At 52.5% G+C, this 14,202-nt stretch overlaps 9 protein-coding genes across 9 annotated transcripts; 5 read left to right on the top strand and 4 right to left on the bottom strand.

Annotated features, from left to right (window-relative positions):
* Positions 1-1,168: 1,168 nt before the first annotated feature.
* PHYSODRAFT_334123 (hypothetical protein) lies at positions 1,169-1,594 on the top strand (the record flags this gene model as incomplete). The annotated part of the gene is made up of 1 exon (XM_009531377.1): positions 1,169-1,594. One exon carries the CDS (start codon positions 1,169-1,171, stop codon positions 1,592-1,594), a length of 426 nt encoding a protein of 141 aa, XP_009529672.1.
* A 23-nt stretch (positions 1,595-1,617) lies between these two features.
* Positions 1,618-1,827, bottom strand: PHYSODRAFT_449279 (hypothetical protein; the record flags this gene model as incomplete). Its single annotated transcript, XM_009531376.1, has 1 exon — positions 1,618-1,827. A coding segment is annotated over one exon (210 nt), but the record flags the coding sequence as incomplete, so codon positions are not given.
* A 527-nt stretch (positions 1,828-2,354) lies between these two features.
* PHYSODRAFT_509020 (hypothetical protein) lies at positions 2,355-2,612 on the top strand (the record flags this gene model as incomplete). The annotated part of the gene is made up of 1 exon (XM_009531375.1): positions 2,355-2,612. The coding sequence occupies one exon, from the start codon at positions 2,355-2,357 to the stop codon at positions 2,610-2,612; it is 258 nt and encodes an 85-aa protein (XP_009529670.1).
* A 2,651-nt stretch (positions 2,613-5,263) lies between these two features.
* On the top strand, positions 5,264-5,662 carry PHYSODRAFT_334121 (hypothetical protein; the record flags this gene model as incomplete). Its single annotated transcript, XM_009531374.1, has 1 exon — positions 5,264-5,662. The coding sequence occupies one exon, from the start codon at positions 5,264-5,266 to the stop codon at positions 5,660-5,662; it is 399 nt and encodes a 132-aa protein (XP_009529669.1).
* Positions 5,663-5,684: 22 nt separating this feature from the next.
* On the top strand, positions 5,685-6,209 carry PHYSODRAFT_302324 (hypothetical protein; the record flags this gene model as incomplete). Its single annotated transcript, XM_009531373.1, has 1 exon — positions 5,685-6,209. One exon carries the CDS (start codon positions 5,685-5,687, stop codon positions 6,207-6,209), a length of 525 nt encoding a protein of 174 aa, XP_009529668.1.
* Positions 6,210-6,816: 607 nt separating this feature from the next.
* Positions 6,817-8,253, bottom strand: PHYSODRAFT_507191 (hypothetical protein; the record flags this gene model as incomplete). Its single annotated transcript, XM_009531372.1, has 7 exons — positions 6,817-7,145; positions 7,219-7,369; positions 7,449-7,502; positions 7,575-7,719; positions 7,805-7,897; positions 7,971-8,034; positions 8,109-8,253. 7 exons carry the CDS (start codon positions 8,251-8,253, stop codon positions 6,817-6,819), a joined length of 981 nt encoding a protein of 326 aa, XP_009529667.1.
* Positions 8,254-8,632: 379 nt separating this feature from the next.
* On the top strand, positions 8,633-10,887 carry PHYSODRAFT_346729 (hypothetical protein; the record flags this gene model as incomplete). The annotated part of the gene is made up of 2 exons (XM_009531371.1): positions 8,633-8,654; positions 8,872-10,887. The coding sequence occupies 2 exons, from the start codon at positions 8,633-8,635 to the stop codon at positions 10,782-10,784; spliced, it is 1,935 nt and encodes a 644-aa protein (XP_009529666.1). The 3' UTR covers positions 10,785-10,887.
* A 30-nt stretch (positions 10,888-10,917) lies between these two features.
* Positions 10,918-11,568, bottom strand: PHYSODRAFT_508277 (hypothetical protein; the record flags this gene model as incomplete). The annotated part of the gene is made up of 3 exons (XM_009531370.1): positions 10,918-11,162; positions 11,260-11,372; positions 11,486-11,568. 3 exons carry the CDS (start codon positions 11,566-11,568, stop codon positions 10,918-10,920), a joined length of 441 nt encoding a protein of 146 aa, XP_009529665.1.
* Positions 11,569-13,469: 1,901 nt separating this feature from the next.
* Positions 13,470-13,744, bottom strand: PHYSODRAFT_334118 (hypothetical protein; the record flags this gene model as incomplete). Its single annotated transcript, XM_009531369.1, has 2 exons — positions 13,470-13,522; positions 13,636-13,744. 2 exons carry the CDS (start codon positions 13,742-13,744, stop codon positions 13,470-13,472), a joined length of 162 nt encoding a protein of 53 aa, XP_009529664.1.
* Positions 13,745-14,202: the final 458 nt, after the last annotated feature.

Genomic DNA, 14,202 nt, shown 5'->3' with positions numbered 1-14,202 from the left:
TCACGAGATTAATGGATTTTTAGCTCAGTACCTTTGCTCAGTACCTTTGCTCATCACCATCTCGTCACATCGTAAGCCCATAATTATAAATTATACAAGGGTATTAGCTGTAGACCCGTCCGGTATTCACGCACATTACTGTAGTTTCGTTGTGGCAGCAAGGGGTGGTAAATTTCCACTGGCACGCAAAGCCCATGCTACGGTAGGTACACTCCACGACAAAAAGATATGGACACCACCAAAAATGGCTGTAACTTCGTCAATTTTTATCGTTTTAAGGTGCGGTTTGGACTAGAGTTGCAGAACACGCTGATAAAGATCTGCACGTTGCTAACACGCGCGCTTTTGCGCTTCTTCAGGTAGCTCACATACAAATCACTGGTTCTGCCCAGGTGACAAAACTTATGGACAGCTAATCCCCATACAAAATCCTATATTAACCAAAACCCCTTACAAATGATACGACTTGGACTTTGTATGGGGCGACAAAGGAACCAGCCTCACGGCGATACTCGCGACGTTAGACAAAGATCTGATGGCATTATCGTGTACTAGAAGGTGTGTTTAGTAACCTGTAATAAATACATCGACCATCGCACAAAACTGAGCAAGTAGTAAGCGACTGAAATTTCGAGTGGTGGCTACCATGTATTATCTGATTATTTGCGAGGCACGTTCAGTTGCATCCTAGTTAGTGCCAATCGTAGCTCTGTATGCTGCTATCTCTTGGATATACGATTGTCTTCTCCATTCTAAACTGTTGGTCGATGATATATGGCTCAGTACTAAGGTAGAGTGGAGAAATCATGGGTTCCTTTGTCGCCCCATACAAAGTCCAAGTCGTATCATTTGTAAGGGGGTTTGGTTAATATAGGATTTTGTATGGGGATTAGCTGTCCATAAGTTTTGTCACCTGGGCAGAACCAGTGATTTGTATGTGAGCTACCTGAAGAAGCGCAAAAGCGCGCGTGTTAGAGCATGTTCGCTACGCGGCTGGAGATGGATATCTGCAGGGAGTTCGTGCATCTCCATCTCCAGCTCGTTCACTACAACAGAGCGCATCTAGGTAAAATTAGCCAATCACAGTGCGACTCGCTCTCCTTCTCCTTACTTTGCTGTTCTTCGTCGGCCGGGAACACTGTGCCCGAGACACCGGACGCGTGGCAAGATGGACCAAGCTGCCGATGACGCTCCGAGAGCTGCGCCTCCGTTCCCGTCAGCCAGTGGCGACCTCGTGCTGGCTGCTGTCAGTTTGGACATACCTGCCTCTGATGTTGCTCTTGCCCAGACTGTGTATGCGACACCGGATGCCCGCACTTCCTCGCTGGCGCTGCCGCATTCAGAGACACCCAGCCAGCTTTTTGCGCTCGGAGTTGTAGCTGCGTCAGCCCGCAACCAAGACTCACATCGCCGCGTTGGGAATCAGAAGAAGAAGGCCAATACTGGTGAAACGTCTATCGCTACGAAGCAACCCTCCTTTGCGTGGACGACTGCAGCAGCTGATGCCCTGCTGCGGGCTCGTTTTGACACGGCTGCAACTTTCTTCTCAAAGCTATGCTGCCGTACTTTGGCAGCAGCAAACAGAACACCTTGATCTCGTAGTAAACCAGCAATACGTAGGAAAGATGGCTTGGTGCAGCGAAGATTGTCTTCAAACCAACTTGCATACGCGGCTGACTGTAGCATGGGCTCAAAGTGCAGTGAGGTCACGGTACGAATCTGTTCCTTAGGGCCTTGCGGCGCATCGTCGTATTCTCCTGATAGGAGGACTGCAACCTGTGCGACAGCTGAGCATGTAGCAACCAGTACAGCTTCCTCTTCGTTCATTGTGTGTGCGGCTGAACTGCCTCAATCTCCAGCTACTTTCTCCTTCTCCAGCTCCCAGAGCTGGAGAAGGAGACGGGGTAATTCTCCAGTGGTCACGTTGTGAACTAAACTATTTTGACCAATCAAAAGACAAGAAATAGAGTTGATGAGAGGCCATCTCCATCTCCAGCTACGTTGCGAACAGGCTCTTAGAGCGTGCGAACAGGCTCTTAGAGCGTGTTCGCAAGGTAGCTGGAGATGGAGACGAAAACCAAAAGTGTGACCGGATTGGTCAAAAGTAGGTAGCACACAACAAGACAACTAGAGATGGCACTGTGAATTCGTCTCCAGCTCTTTGAGGTGGAGAGGGGCGGATCTACCTAGAGATTTACAGGGCCAGGCACAACATGGGAGACGAAGATGCAATTGTCCTCGCTGCGTGCTCCGCCGTGGCACAGGCTGTGGCTTTGTATGCAGACAGTTGCGAACCAGGACCTCCTGCTGGCAAGAAGAACCGTTTTACCGTCACCACTCTGCGCTTCGAGTCGATGCTTCAATCATCAGCCTATTCAAGCTGGTTCGAGACCAATCTGCGCTGTACGAGATCCACCTTCTTCCGTATAGCTAGCTTTCTACAAGAGCATGGGGTCGCTTTTGCACAAGCTAAGGTCAAGAAACATTCCTACGAAAAGAAGGTGGCAGCGGCGCTGTATTTCCTGGGCTCAGCGGGTGGATATCGCGAGGTGGGAGCTGCAATGGGCATGGCTAGAAGCTCTGGCGTAGCAGACATCGCCACTGATACTTGAGCTAGCGGAACAAATGTGGACGCAGTCTCGGCGCCTTCTAGCAGCAGACCTTCATCACCGGCAGATGGTGTCAGCGAGACGAGGGGCTCGGACGCTGGCGTTTCGTCATGACGGTCGGGGGGCGCAGGAACCGAAGAGCCTTGAGCAGCGGCATGTGCCGCACGCATGGCCGCACTGGTGAGGCGAGTCGGCATTTTCTCAAGTGGGGAGGAGAGCCATCCCATATTTGTCCTGTGATTGGCTTAAAAATTGTCTGGAGATGGATACATAGCGAACGAGCTGTAGGTGGAGATCAAGCACCATCTCCATCTCTAGTACAACGCGAACAGGCTCTTAGCAACGTGCAGATCTTTATCAGCGTGTTCTGCAACTCTAGTCCAAACCGCACCTTAAAACGATAAAAATTGACGAAGTTACAGCCACTTTTGGTGGTGTCCATATCTTTTTGTCGTGGAGTGTATGTGTCCGGCTTCTTCAAGTATTATTACGTGTTGGCAGACAATGTGACTATTATTAATCTAGCGTCCATTTTGGCTTGTCACGGATCGGACGCCCAGCTTCATGCACTTGCCAAGGGTATCTGCTTTTTGCGGCATTTTCGTGGAGCGTCTGCTTCCAAAGCACACTTCGTGGTACTCGTAATCTCGAGCCCCACGGCGAGGCATCGTGACCAGCCGTCCTCCCGCGTCTTACTCATTCTGCAATTCGCCTTCCAGCCACGACAGTGCCAGGGATCGACCATGCGTCTATCAACTACCCTCTCGGTAGCGTCAGCGCTCACGCTTCTCACGAGCAGCAGCGCGCTCTCTGCGCTTGCGGACGCCAGGCCACGAAAGTGTTCACGATCGCGTCTCCAGACCTCGAATATTTGATGTGAGCCGCAACGTCGGCGATCAGAAGAGCAGCCTCGAAAGCGTGGACAAAGAGGACGAAGAGAGGTGGGCCGGTTAACACCTTTTCAGCGCCGAGAAACTCAAGAATGCGTGCAAGACCCCAAGTACTCTAAAACGCTGAGGATACAATATTGAACCAGCCAAAGCCTCCACATGCAACGACAAGAGGCTCAACGGTGACTACCACAAATACGCTGCGTGACTCGATAGGCACTTCTCTCGCCTAGAAGATACGCTATGTACGGGTGGAAACAACTTGTTCGCCGAAGCGAAAAAGATCAAGAAGGCCATGTCAGACACCAACTCTAATACACAAAGTGGGAGACTCACAAACACTCATCGGGAGATGTACTCAAAAAAAGTGAAGGCACCGAGATCCCAGGAGAACGACGGCGACGTCGGCAAGCTGTACAATATTGCGTCTCTTGGCTCAACGCCCAGCACCCAAGGGGCCAGGCAAAAGATCTGGCGAACACGGACGTGTTGTTTGAGAAGTCGGTGTTTTCGAAGGCGAGGGGTAACGTCGAATATACTGAGATGGTGTTCCGGACGTCGCAAGCGGATACTAACAGGCTGGTTTGGTTGCTGCTACTGTACCACGCCGCGAGGGGAAAACATGTTAAAGCGTCGTACTCCCCTTTTGCTATGTGCTACTTCTGTACAAGCCTTCACTACATGTACTCAGGTCAAATTGGTACAACGAACCCGTCTAATGCGCACTGTTGCCGATACACTCACGGCGTGGCCTGGCGCAACTCACAGTCTTAATTAACTGAGCACGATAACGTTGAGGCCTTTTGGCCTTTTTAAACATCATCATCGAACAGTGGTTCGCAGGTATTGTGTCCGCATTACGTATACAAGAAGACACCGAGACGCCTCATTTCGCTGGTACTGGGTCGGCCTGGGTGAAGACTATGCAGCAAAGAAACTTTGAATACAACTCAAGCCAGGCAGGCTTTTTGATGCCGAGGCGGGCTTACGTAGGTTTGATAAGGCTCACTTAGCCCCAAACTACAAAATCTTTCCTGATATTTCTTGGATAAGTTGCTCGCTCGTGAAAAAAAGCATGTCTTAGTAGTTTGGATATTTGCCGAGGATTAATAACAACTACAGTACACCATGCTGGTACCATGGTATGGTTACGTGAGACAAGGATATGTGGCATCTGCGCAAAAATGAGAGTTTGTGCTGCATCATTTCAAACACCTGCACAGGTTGTCATTAATGACGTGGTGACTTCAACCCTGAAGCACTGTGCTTCGCATATTGAACATGACATCCAAGGAAGCAAATTTTACATGTACGCTATAGCCATAGTGCAATGATACTATTGTGCACTATAGGCTCTAGTGTATATGTAGATGCACTGATCACTGATGGTCGTTGCACATTTCAACACTACACAAGCAAGAAAGCCACAGGGTGATTACAAAATCGATATTTCAGCAGACGACACAAGGCGTCTGTACTGCGCGTCATCATTGCTGGCGCGCTATTACGCAGTTGCAGAGCCGTCGAAAGCGGCTACACTACAACATGCACCGCCCGCTACATCAAGGCGCCGACCGCACACACGGTACCACGCGATAAAACAGCGCCTGCAGGAACGATGGAGCCGGCAACACGCGTACTGAAACGGAAGGAGTACATCGCAGAATCCACTCACTTCAGATTTCTCATTCTACCTGGCATTTTGCGCTAAATAACAGAGCGCCACCATCATTAGTCAGCGACATCACCTTGTCGACACTTACGATGGTGCCACCACGCGGTAACGCGGGGGATCAACACAAGCAAAAGCTGGCCCCGGTTGAGGTTTCAGTTGACCAAGACGACGAACAAATCAGGGCGGCGCTATTCTCGTGGGTCAATAGAGTGCGTCTGGAGCAGCAGGAGACTGGACTTGAAGGTCCTCCACTTCTGTCGGCACAATCGTCACGGGCTCCGAAAAAGAAAATTACCATCCAGGTTGCCTCACCTCGGCGCATACGCACCTCAAGGTATCTCTGCGAGGGTGACCGGAAAGAAATTATCGCGCGGGTTGGCAGTGGCGAGCAGCAATCTTCACTCCCGAAGGAGTTCGGCGTCAGTCGTGCTGCGATTTGCAATCTCTACAAGAACCGACACCCGCGGAGTCCGAGAGCCGGGCGCTAGGCACCCGAAAAAGTCGCACAAGATGAACCTTCGCTCACAACGAACACCGACGACGTCGTCAACGACCCAAGCCAGCGTCGTCGTATCAGCCAGAAGACCAACTGCCAAGTCGAGACGGTTAAGCAATGCCTCGGAAAGTTTGTACGAAGTACGAATGGGATCCCCCGTCGACTATTCGGCAGATAACGATTCAAGGGAAGACGAAAGCATAGTCTACCAGACTACCGTGCCTAGTCAAGATCCGGCTGGGAATTACCACCTTCAACAGCAGGACGAAGCGCGAAAACCCCCGCAACACCAATATCCCTGGGGGAGTGTGGAAGAATCCCAGTGTTTGCGTGTCCACGAGGTCTCCGCAAACTTGATCCCGTGTCGAAATCTGGTTGCGGCACTCCGAGATGAGAGCATCGGTCCGGCCGCGTTCCAGCAGCGAGCCACGCGTTTGCTGCGTGTTTTGGCTAAAGAATCATTCGCTCAGTTGCCGGTCGAGGAGAAAGTGGTGATGAATCGACGTGGAGATGTGTGCCACGTGAAGAAGATGATGTAAGGGGAGGATATCTGCGTGGTCTCCATGGAAGGCAGGGGCAAACTGTTGCTTCAAGCGTTCTCGGAGATCAGCCCAGCGTCGCCTGTTGGAATTGTTGCCAAACCACTGGCGACTCGTGGAATGGCATGATATCCTCACATCCAAGCACATCTATCTGCCAAGTATTCGTCCACACCAAGTTGTTTTATTGCTGGATATTGAATGCGCTACTGGACACGAAGCTTGCGGGGTGTTGCAGCACCTGGTGTACGACCGACAAATAGCCGCAAAGAGTATTTATTTCGTGACCGTCATCAGCTCTTTTGAAGGTCTTCAGCATGTGTCGAAGCGCTTCCCAGGAAGGTCCTCGGTTTTACTGATGTGATTTCGACTCAGACCTAATTGTTCCGCTGCTTTACAGACGTCATAATGATCACGGCACAATCAGACACCGTATTGGATCACGACCAGCGCATCCGGCCTGGAATTGGCAACTTCATGGAGCGCTACTGGAACATCCAGTCCTGATGCCTCTAAACTACCGCCGGTTGTAGCAACTAAGCGAAGGATTTCAATAGTAACATACTACTGACATCTTTTGGCTATGCGAATGTATTCGGTGGTCTTCCTAGCTGCCGAATCGAGCCAAACGCCGACGACGAAGTTCGCTTGGGCTGATGCGCTCAGGTAAAGGTTGTTCACGTTGTGGAGCTGCGATGTCCTGGGCTCGTTGGTACTCTTCCTCTTGTAGGCGACGGGCTAGCTGCTCGTCCGTTTCAAAGCGTTGGGCTGGCATGCTCGTCGAGCTACGGGAAGAATGAGCTGGTGCGGCGCATCGTGTGTCATGCTCCGATCGGCTGGAGATTGGCCCGGCCAGAGAACGCATCCATCGACTGACCACGCGAGCACCAGAAGTCATAGCTGACTGCATCGATGGTGAATCCACGAAGATATAACCTATCGACCACGTTACGTATCATTTTGTCAGTCAGATCATACGCTCAGCTTGACTTTCTTTGCGTGCACATACCTGCTAGAATACCGCACATGTGCCCCATGAAAGAGCTTCGTGGCACCAGGAAGTGGATCACCACCAATTCTAGCCACGCCGTGTATTTTGTGGGCACTTGAAAGCCGTATACACTTGAGAAGAACGCGGGTGAGTTGTGGTTCAAAAGCACCTACCAAGTCAACACGATGAACAGGTTGTTGGTACACACGAGCAACAACACCTACGGATTCACGGCATCAAACATTTACCTTTAATGCAAACAACACGCCCGAGAATCCAACGCTGCACTGATGCAGTGGTGCCTACAAAAAAACAAAATAAAAGTTTACTCGGTCAGTCTGCTCACAACAAGAAAGCAACCAACTGCGACGCACCGGCATCTGGAACCCCGTGGCGAGAACAAGAGCCACCACCACCACAAGGACATGGCAGAGCACCAGCAAGTACCCCACCGTAAGCAGGAACCGCACACTCCCCAACTTGTACTCGAGATTGTATCCTTTCCACAAGAACGAGATCCTGCACAACACAAAAAGACACCGTCGTCAGCGACCTCGACGAATTAAGTAAAAACATTGCAAATCTCTGCGGGGTAGGAACTAACATGTTGTGGTACAAGTGCCAGTCGTCCACATGAATAAGACCCGACGCAACGATCCGCTCCCAGTCCCAATTGCTCAGTACTCGGTCCGGGCAGCTACACAACCGAGCAATAGCGTTAAACTGGCACTATTTTATTCAGCTCATTGTAAATGTTGAGGTTCACTTACAGCGAGTATGGGGCGAAGAGCTGTGGCGTCTGGTTCTTCTGGAAGTGAATACCATACATGAGAGCTGTCGAAGAATGCGCCCGGAGTGTTATGTTAATATAGAACTGGTCGTGTGTCTTCTGTAGTACGATAGGGTACCCATGAGGCCGAGCGTGACAGGCGGCTTGCGCTCGAGCTGCTGGACCTGCCGCACGAGCATCAGCATCAGAGTGAGGCCCTGCCCGTTGCGCCCGACGTTGGGCGCCATGCCGCGCCCGCGGCGCCCGACGCCGGGACCGAACATCTGTCTGAAAATACGACAGTTGTAATGATTCCAAAACTAAAGAGCTACAAATTTAGGAATTACAGAAATGTAGACGAGCTTCAACATCGTGTTTGATGATGAGTCTGACTGACACATGCGTGTTGCTTCAGACTCAACGGGTTGGTCGTGCCTTCGCAGTCGTATTCCCAGCGGTGTGCTTCACTAGCGCGGGCGGTGCTCAGACTAATCTGGTGTTAGATGTGGGAGGTTTAGTCCGCTCCCATTATTGTATAGAGTTCCGGCAAATGGGCTCTCTGCGTCGAGTTGACAAACCAACCTATAAGTAGTTACTCTGTGAAGACAGCTTAACTTGCCATGAGGATCAAGTAGAGCTCAAATCGACACGAGTTACAGGAGCATGAGTCCCGCTGAACATCCGAGTCCACTATCATCCAACGAGCCGTAGGCAACTGGCAAGCAGCGGAAGGGCTGGTTTCAGGAACTCCAACGACTTCAATCATGCATGGAACTACTGTAGCAAGTGCAGACCCTTCTAGAACGTCCTCGCGGACTAAACGCGCCATCTGGTATTCTGATTAGTCCCGTCCCAAACAAGATCTAAAAACAGAGTTGACGGCACGCGTGTTGACGGTACAGATCCGACCACGCCCTTCAAAGTCTCATTTCAGAAGAAGAACTGTAACCCAGCGGAGACCATCTCTCCGACCCCCATGCCGCCGTCCTACGCGGCCCTACTTCCTGTGCCGGAGGAGCGTCTCCCGGCCTACGCCGTGGCCGCGGCCGTGCTGTACCTGTCGCTGCGGCCGCTCCTGAACGTGGACCGCCTGCTCGCCAAGCTCTGGCCGTCGCTGCTGCTGCTCTTCGCCTACTACCGCTACCGCGTGGCGCTGTCCGCCTCCTCCTTCTCGGAGGCCCCCACGAGTCTGGCGCTGCAGCTCTGGACGGCGGCGCAGCAGCGCGCGCCCGTGCTCGAGGCGGTCTGGAGCGACACGCTGCTGCTCGCGCTGGCGGGCGCCGCCGTCGCCTTCATCGCGCAGAGCGCGCGCCGGCTGCGCTTCGTGTCGCGCAAGAACCTGCTCAACGTGGTGGGCGGCGCCGTGGTGGACGCGCTCAAGCAGCTGCCCGTGGTGTCCGCCAAGATGGCGGACGAGATGAAGAAGATCGAGAGCGAGGTGGAGCACTCGCTCAAGGGCAACGACCCGCTGGCCGCCAAGATGGACAAGCTGCGCGCGCTGCCGGAGAAGGGCATGGACGACGAGAAGCTGCTGAGCCTCATGGAGGACCTGGCCGGCAACAGCGACGACAAGTGGAAGGACGGACTAGTCTCTGGAGCCGTCTACCACGGCGAGAAGGAGCACCTGGACGTGCTGAACAAGGCCTACGCGCTGTTCGCAGTGACCAACCCGCTGCACGCCGACCTGTGGCCGGCGGTGAACAAGTTCGAGGCCGAGGTGATTGCCATGACCGCCGGACTCATGAATGGAGGCCACGAAGAGGTCTGCGGCACCCTCAGTTCCGGCGGTACCGAGAGTATCTTCCTTGCAACCAAGACGCACCGCGAGTACTACCGCCACAAACACAACATCACCAAGCCCGAGATCATCGCGTGCGTTACGGCGCATGCGGCTATCGACAAGGCGTGCGAGATCTTGGGTATCAAGCTCATCAAGGTGCCGATGGACCCCAAGACGCTCAAGGTGGATCTGAATGCCGTGCGCTGGAGCATCTCGGCCAATACGATCATGCTGTATAGCAGCGCGCCCAACTTCCCGCACGGTATGATTGACGATATCGAGGCGCTATCGAAGCTCGCGGTGCAGAACGACGTCGGACTTCACGTGGACTGCTGCCTGGGAGGATTCGTGCTGCCCTTTGCACGCAAGCTGCGCTCAGACATCCCCGTGTTTGACTTTGCGCTACCTGGTGTCACCAGTATGTCGTGTGATACGCACAAGTACGGCTACGGCTCCAAGGGCACGTCCGTGGTGCTGTACAAGTACGCGGACATCCGACGCTTCCAGTACTTTTCGTACCCGGACTGGACCGGTGGTCTCTACGCGACGCCTACTCTTGCAGGCAGCCGTCCTGGAGCGCTGAGCGCTGCAGCGTGGGCTTCAATGGTGCGTTTGGGGTACGAAGGATACATCGAGAAGACGAAGGGCATTTTGGAGACTGTGGACGAGATCAAGGCCGGCATCGAGCGCATCGACGGTATCCACCTTTTGGGAGACCCGAAGGCCATGGTCGTGAGCTTTGCTGGCGACAAGGGCGTGAATGCTCTCAAGGTTAGCGACGCGATGGCGAAGCATGGCTGGAGCCTCAGCCCCCTGCAGCACCCCACGTCTGTGCACTTGTGTGTGACTGTGCGCCACATTGGCAAGGCGAAGAAGTTCCTGAGTGCACTGGAGGAAGCTGTGAACGAAGTGAAACAAGACCCCAACCCATCCCCGGAAGGTGGCAGCGCCATCTACGGCATGGCCTCCAGTTTGCCGGCTGGGCCAGTGGACGACCTGCTGCGCATCTACACGGACATCACCCTGAAGGTGTAAGCGAGCAGAACTTTGAAATGTTGAGCTGCAAGGTGACTCGTCAAGAACTGATGCAGCACTGTATACGTTAAATATCAAGATCACAGGACTCTTGAGCTTTTTCTGGGTTGCTTTGGTCTCCTATCGGTAGCTCTTAGGTCATATCCACTGCAATTTTGTTGAGTTGCTGCCCAGGAAAGTGTGGTTTGCGCAGCTTGCGGGGGCCTTTGGGCTTGTCCTTCTTCTTCGCATGAAGAATGTGCACTTCTTGAAGCTTCTTGAGTTGCCCAAGTTGAGCAGCCAACGACTTCATGCAGATTCCTTTGCGCGGAGTCAAGTTCATCCACAAACCCTGCGTTGTAATCGAACTCAAGAGCGAATCAGTGGCGGTAAGTGGGCCTGCCTTGCCTAGCAGACTACACCCTATTGAGAAGGTCTTGTCGTGCGGTTCTTCGCCTTGAAACTCGTACAGGAATGCGTGTTCAAGCTCGTCCACAGTATTCCAACGCGAGGATATCCCGCGTGAACGGTGCTGGCCAGAATATCGCGTTACCTGGTGCCAAGGGGATGTCGAGAGCACCCTGACGGGCGTATGATACCTCCCATTTGCTCACAACGGGTCCGTCAGTGTTGTTACCTCCGTCCGTTTTCTTGGGTATTGCGCGCTCCTGCCGTGTCGCTGGGTAAGCTCGCGTTAAGACATACCTCACCGTCAAATATACATCTCTGGATCTCGGCTGCTTGCTGGAATTCGATAGCATTTGTCACCTACGCCCACGAGGTTCGCATTGCGGTCGAACAGCATCACTGAGGGCCACGGTGACCGGTCTTCCTCGTCAAAGGCTGTGGTACCTTTGATTGCCGTGCTCTCTTCAGTTTGGTGCTGACTTGACTCGCGCGGACGTGTTTCAATCTCTGCACTTCTCGAACTTGATCGCTTGCTTATAGGTAATGTTGCTGGCGTTGGGGGAACTCGAGAAATTCCAACGGATTTGAACAAGTTTTCCGTCAGAAGCTGCTCATGTTGAGCATGCGCGGCGAGGAAGTCCCAGTAGCACAGCGGTGTCTTGAGAACGCACAGGTCGCAGAAGAAATGCGAATCCAGTCTTCCTGATTCTGCTATAATGGCAGCAATAGCCTCTTCTGAAAGTCTTGCCCAGCGGCTGCATTTGAGGTGGAACATTTGACCGCAACCATCTCGCGAACACAGCAGCGAAAGCTGTCGTCTAGACGATCTTCGTGACACTCGGATGATCTTTGCGCAGATTGCGCAAGTTCGTGAGGCCAATATTCCACTCTCGTCATAATGGGCAATACTGGTGCCTACTTGTGGCGCCGAAGACAACCCTTGCGCGCGATTTCTCGTTGCTACAGCAGAGGCTGGGGGCGTTTTGGGACGAAATTGGTCCGCTAGAGAGCGAACCCGTCCAGTATAGTTCTCAATACTCAGCACTACACTGAGCTGTGTAGATATGGAAGCTGCGATCAGCACATTAAGGTTTTCCCCATCAAACTCGAGAAGTGCCGGCATACCGCGCTCTCCTGTCGGGGTTAGATAGAGCTGGAACGGCTCTAGCGGCGCGACTAGCAGATTGCTAAGCTTACGAGTCAGTTGGTCTTTTAAAATCCCGTAGATAGTCTGTCCTGCGAGACACAGGCAAACCTATCACGATTCTCCTGGTTATTCACAGGAAAGCTTAAACACGCACCTCTGGCTTCAGTAATAACGCAGGAGCTTTGCATACATTCCAAAGTGTTGCCGCCGCATAGAGCGCAACATCCGTGGCGGCACCGTCCGCTTGCTTTACATCAAGTAACCTTAGCAGAACTGGGATACCGGCACTGATTCTGCGTTGAAAATGCTAGCAATGCTGCCGCACTGACTCTCATCAGCTCATTGTCGCCACTCGCGTGGGTATTCCGCAGCAGCATTGAGAGCGGACATTGATGCCGGTGCGAAACACAATTCCATCTACGACATAAAAAACATGAGGAGAACTTCACAGATATGACACGGTGTTGCAACTAACCTGTCACAGGAGCTTGCACTTAGTCGACCTCGTTCCGAATGTGCCAGGTTCCCTAGAATCCTTGTTATTACCACAAAGTGTTAGGCAACATCAGCAATTATGCCCTCGAGTTATGAGTTCCGTACCCAGCACAGATACGCTGTGTCACACCTTCTACAAGCCCGAGCCCGTCTACTTCAAAAGTGGGCTCCCCCTAAAACGAGAGCCAAAAGTCGCACAAAATGGGCTCCCTTTTGGTAAGTACGAGATCAAGGAGCCCTCCTCCAGGGCTCCCCAAATTTAGCTTCAAATCTATGACGGGCTCTTCATAGTAATATCTGATTGGCCAATTTTACCTAGACTTAAGGCGAGCAACTTCGCGTAATCGATGCGCCACGCTAGAAGATCGGGCTCAAAGATCGCCACACTAGAAGATCTCGCGCCGCTCATATGTGTACAGCCGCTCCGAGGCCACCCCAGCGTCGCCGATAGTCCTTCCTTCCCCTCAAGGAGAAGCCCTCTTTCCTATGCCTTTTCAGGTTAGAACCTGGAGATACTTCAATGACGGCCAATCATCAGCGAGATATTTCACACAGGTGAGGGAGCCCTTAACGAGGGCTCACAGTTCTGGAGGGCTCCTTTCACTTAACTTATTGAACTCAAGAGCCCAGGAGCCCGAGCTCGCGACTTTTTGGGTTCACCCAAGAGCCCAGGAGCCCGGCTCTCCCCAGGGCTCGTAGAAGGTGTGCGCTGTGTCACCAAGCGTGCAGCCGCTTGTGCGATTTGTGTGACCCGCCGAACTCCTTGAACTTGAACTAATTGGTCTCGCAGGTAGGCGTCGCGTGCCATCATCAACAGTCAACGCGTGTCCATTTCCACGTCCGCCGCATGTTTCTCGTCGCCTTCATTGCGTCGCAGCAGCGCCACCAACTCATTGAACGTATCCTCAGTTCCTTCTCTTCTAGTCGCCATGGTCTGGTGGTTCAGTAGAAATTGCGTCCCGTCACGGAGACGCCGAACAAAAAAACTTACTTAAAAACAGACACATACTTGTGCGTGAATAGATTGCACTCTTGACATTGGTTTCAGAGAGCAATGATCTACTTCCCACCACCGGCTAGTTTCCGAGTAACCCAACCAGCAATGCGGCTACTGGTTTTCATGAATAAAACTGGGGCGCGCTTCGCGTGCGGGTCTCTAAGCGGAGGCAAACGCACCGAACAGTTTTGTAACGCTGTACTACAGCTACTACAACTACTATTTCACTACTGTTAATGATGTCATAGTAATGTTGTCATTGATATTGCTTGTTCGTATCTGCTGCTATCGCTACTGCGACGGTTTATTATCTGCTGCCACTACCGCTACCGTTGTTATTTACGCTACAACTACGATCTCAGCATTGATAATGGCACTGTAATGATATTGCT

This window comes from Phytophthora sojae (assembly GCF_000149755.1).
Source record: "Phytophthora sojae unplaced genomic scaffold PHYSOscaffold_5, whole genome shotgun sequence".
Taxonomy (NCBI): Eukaryota; Oomycota; class Peronosporomycetes; order Peronosporales; family Peronosporaceae; genus Phytophthora; species Phytophthora sojae.
This window is presented reverse-complemented; position numbering and strand designations above follow the sequence as displayed.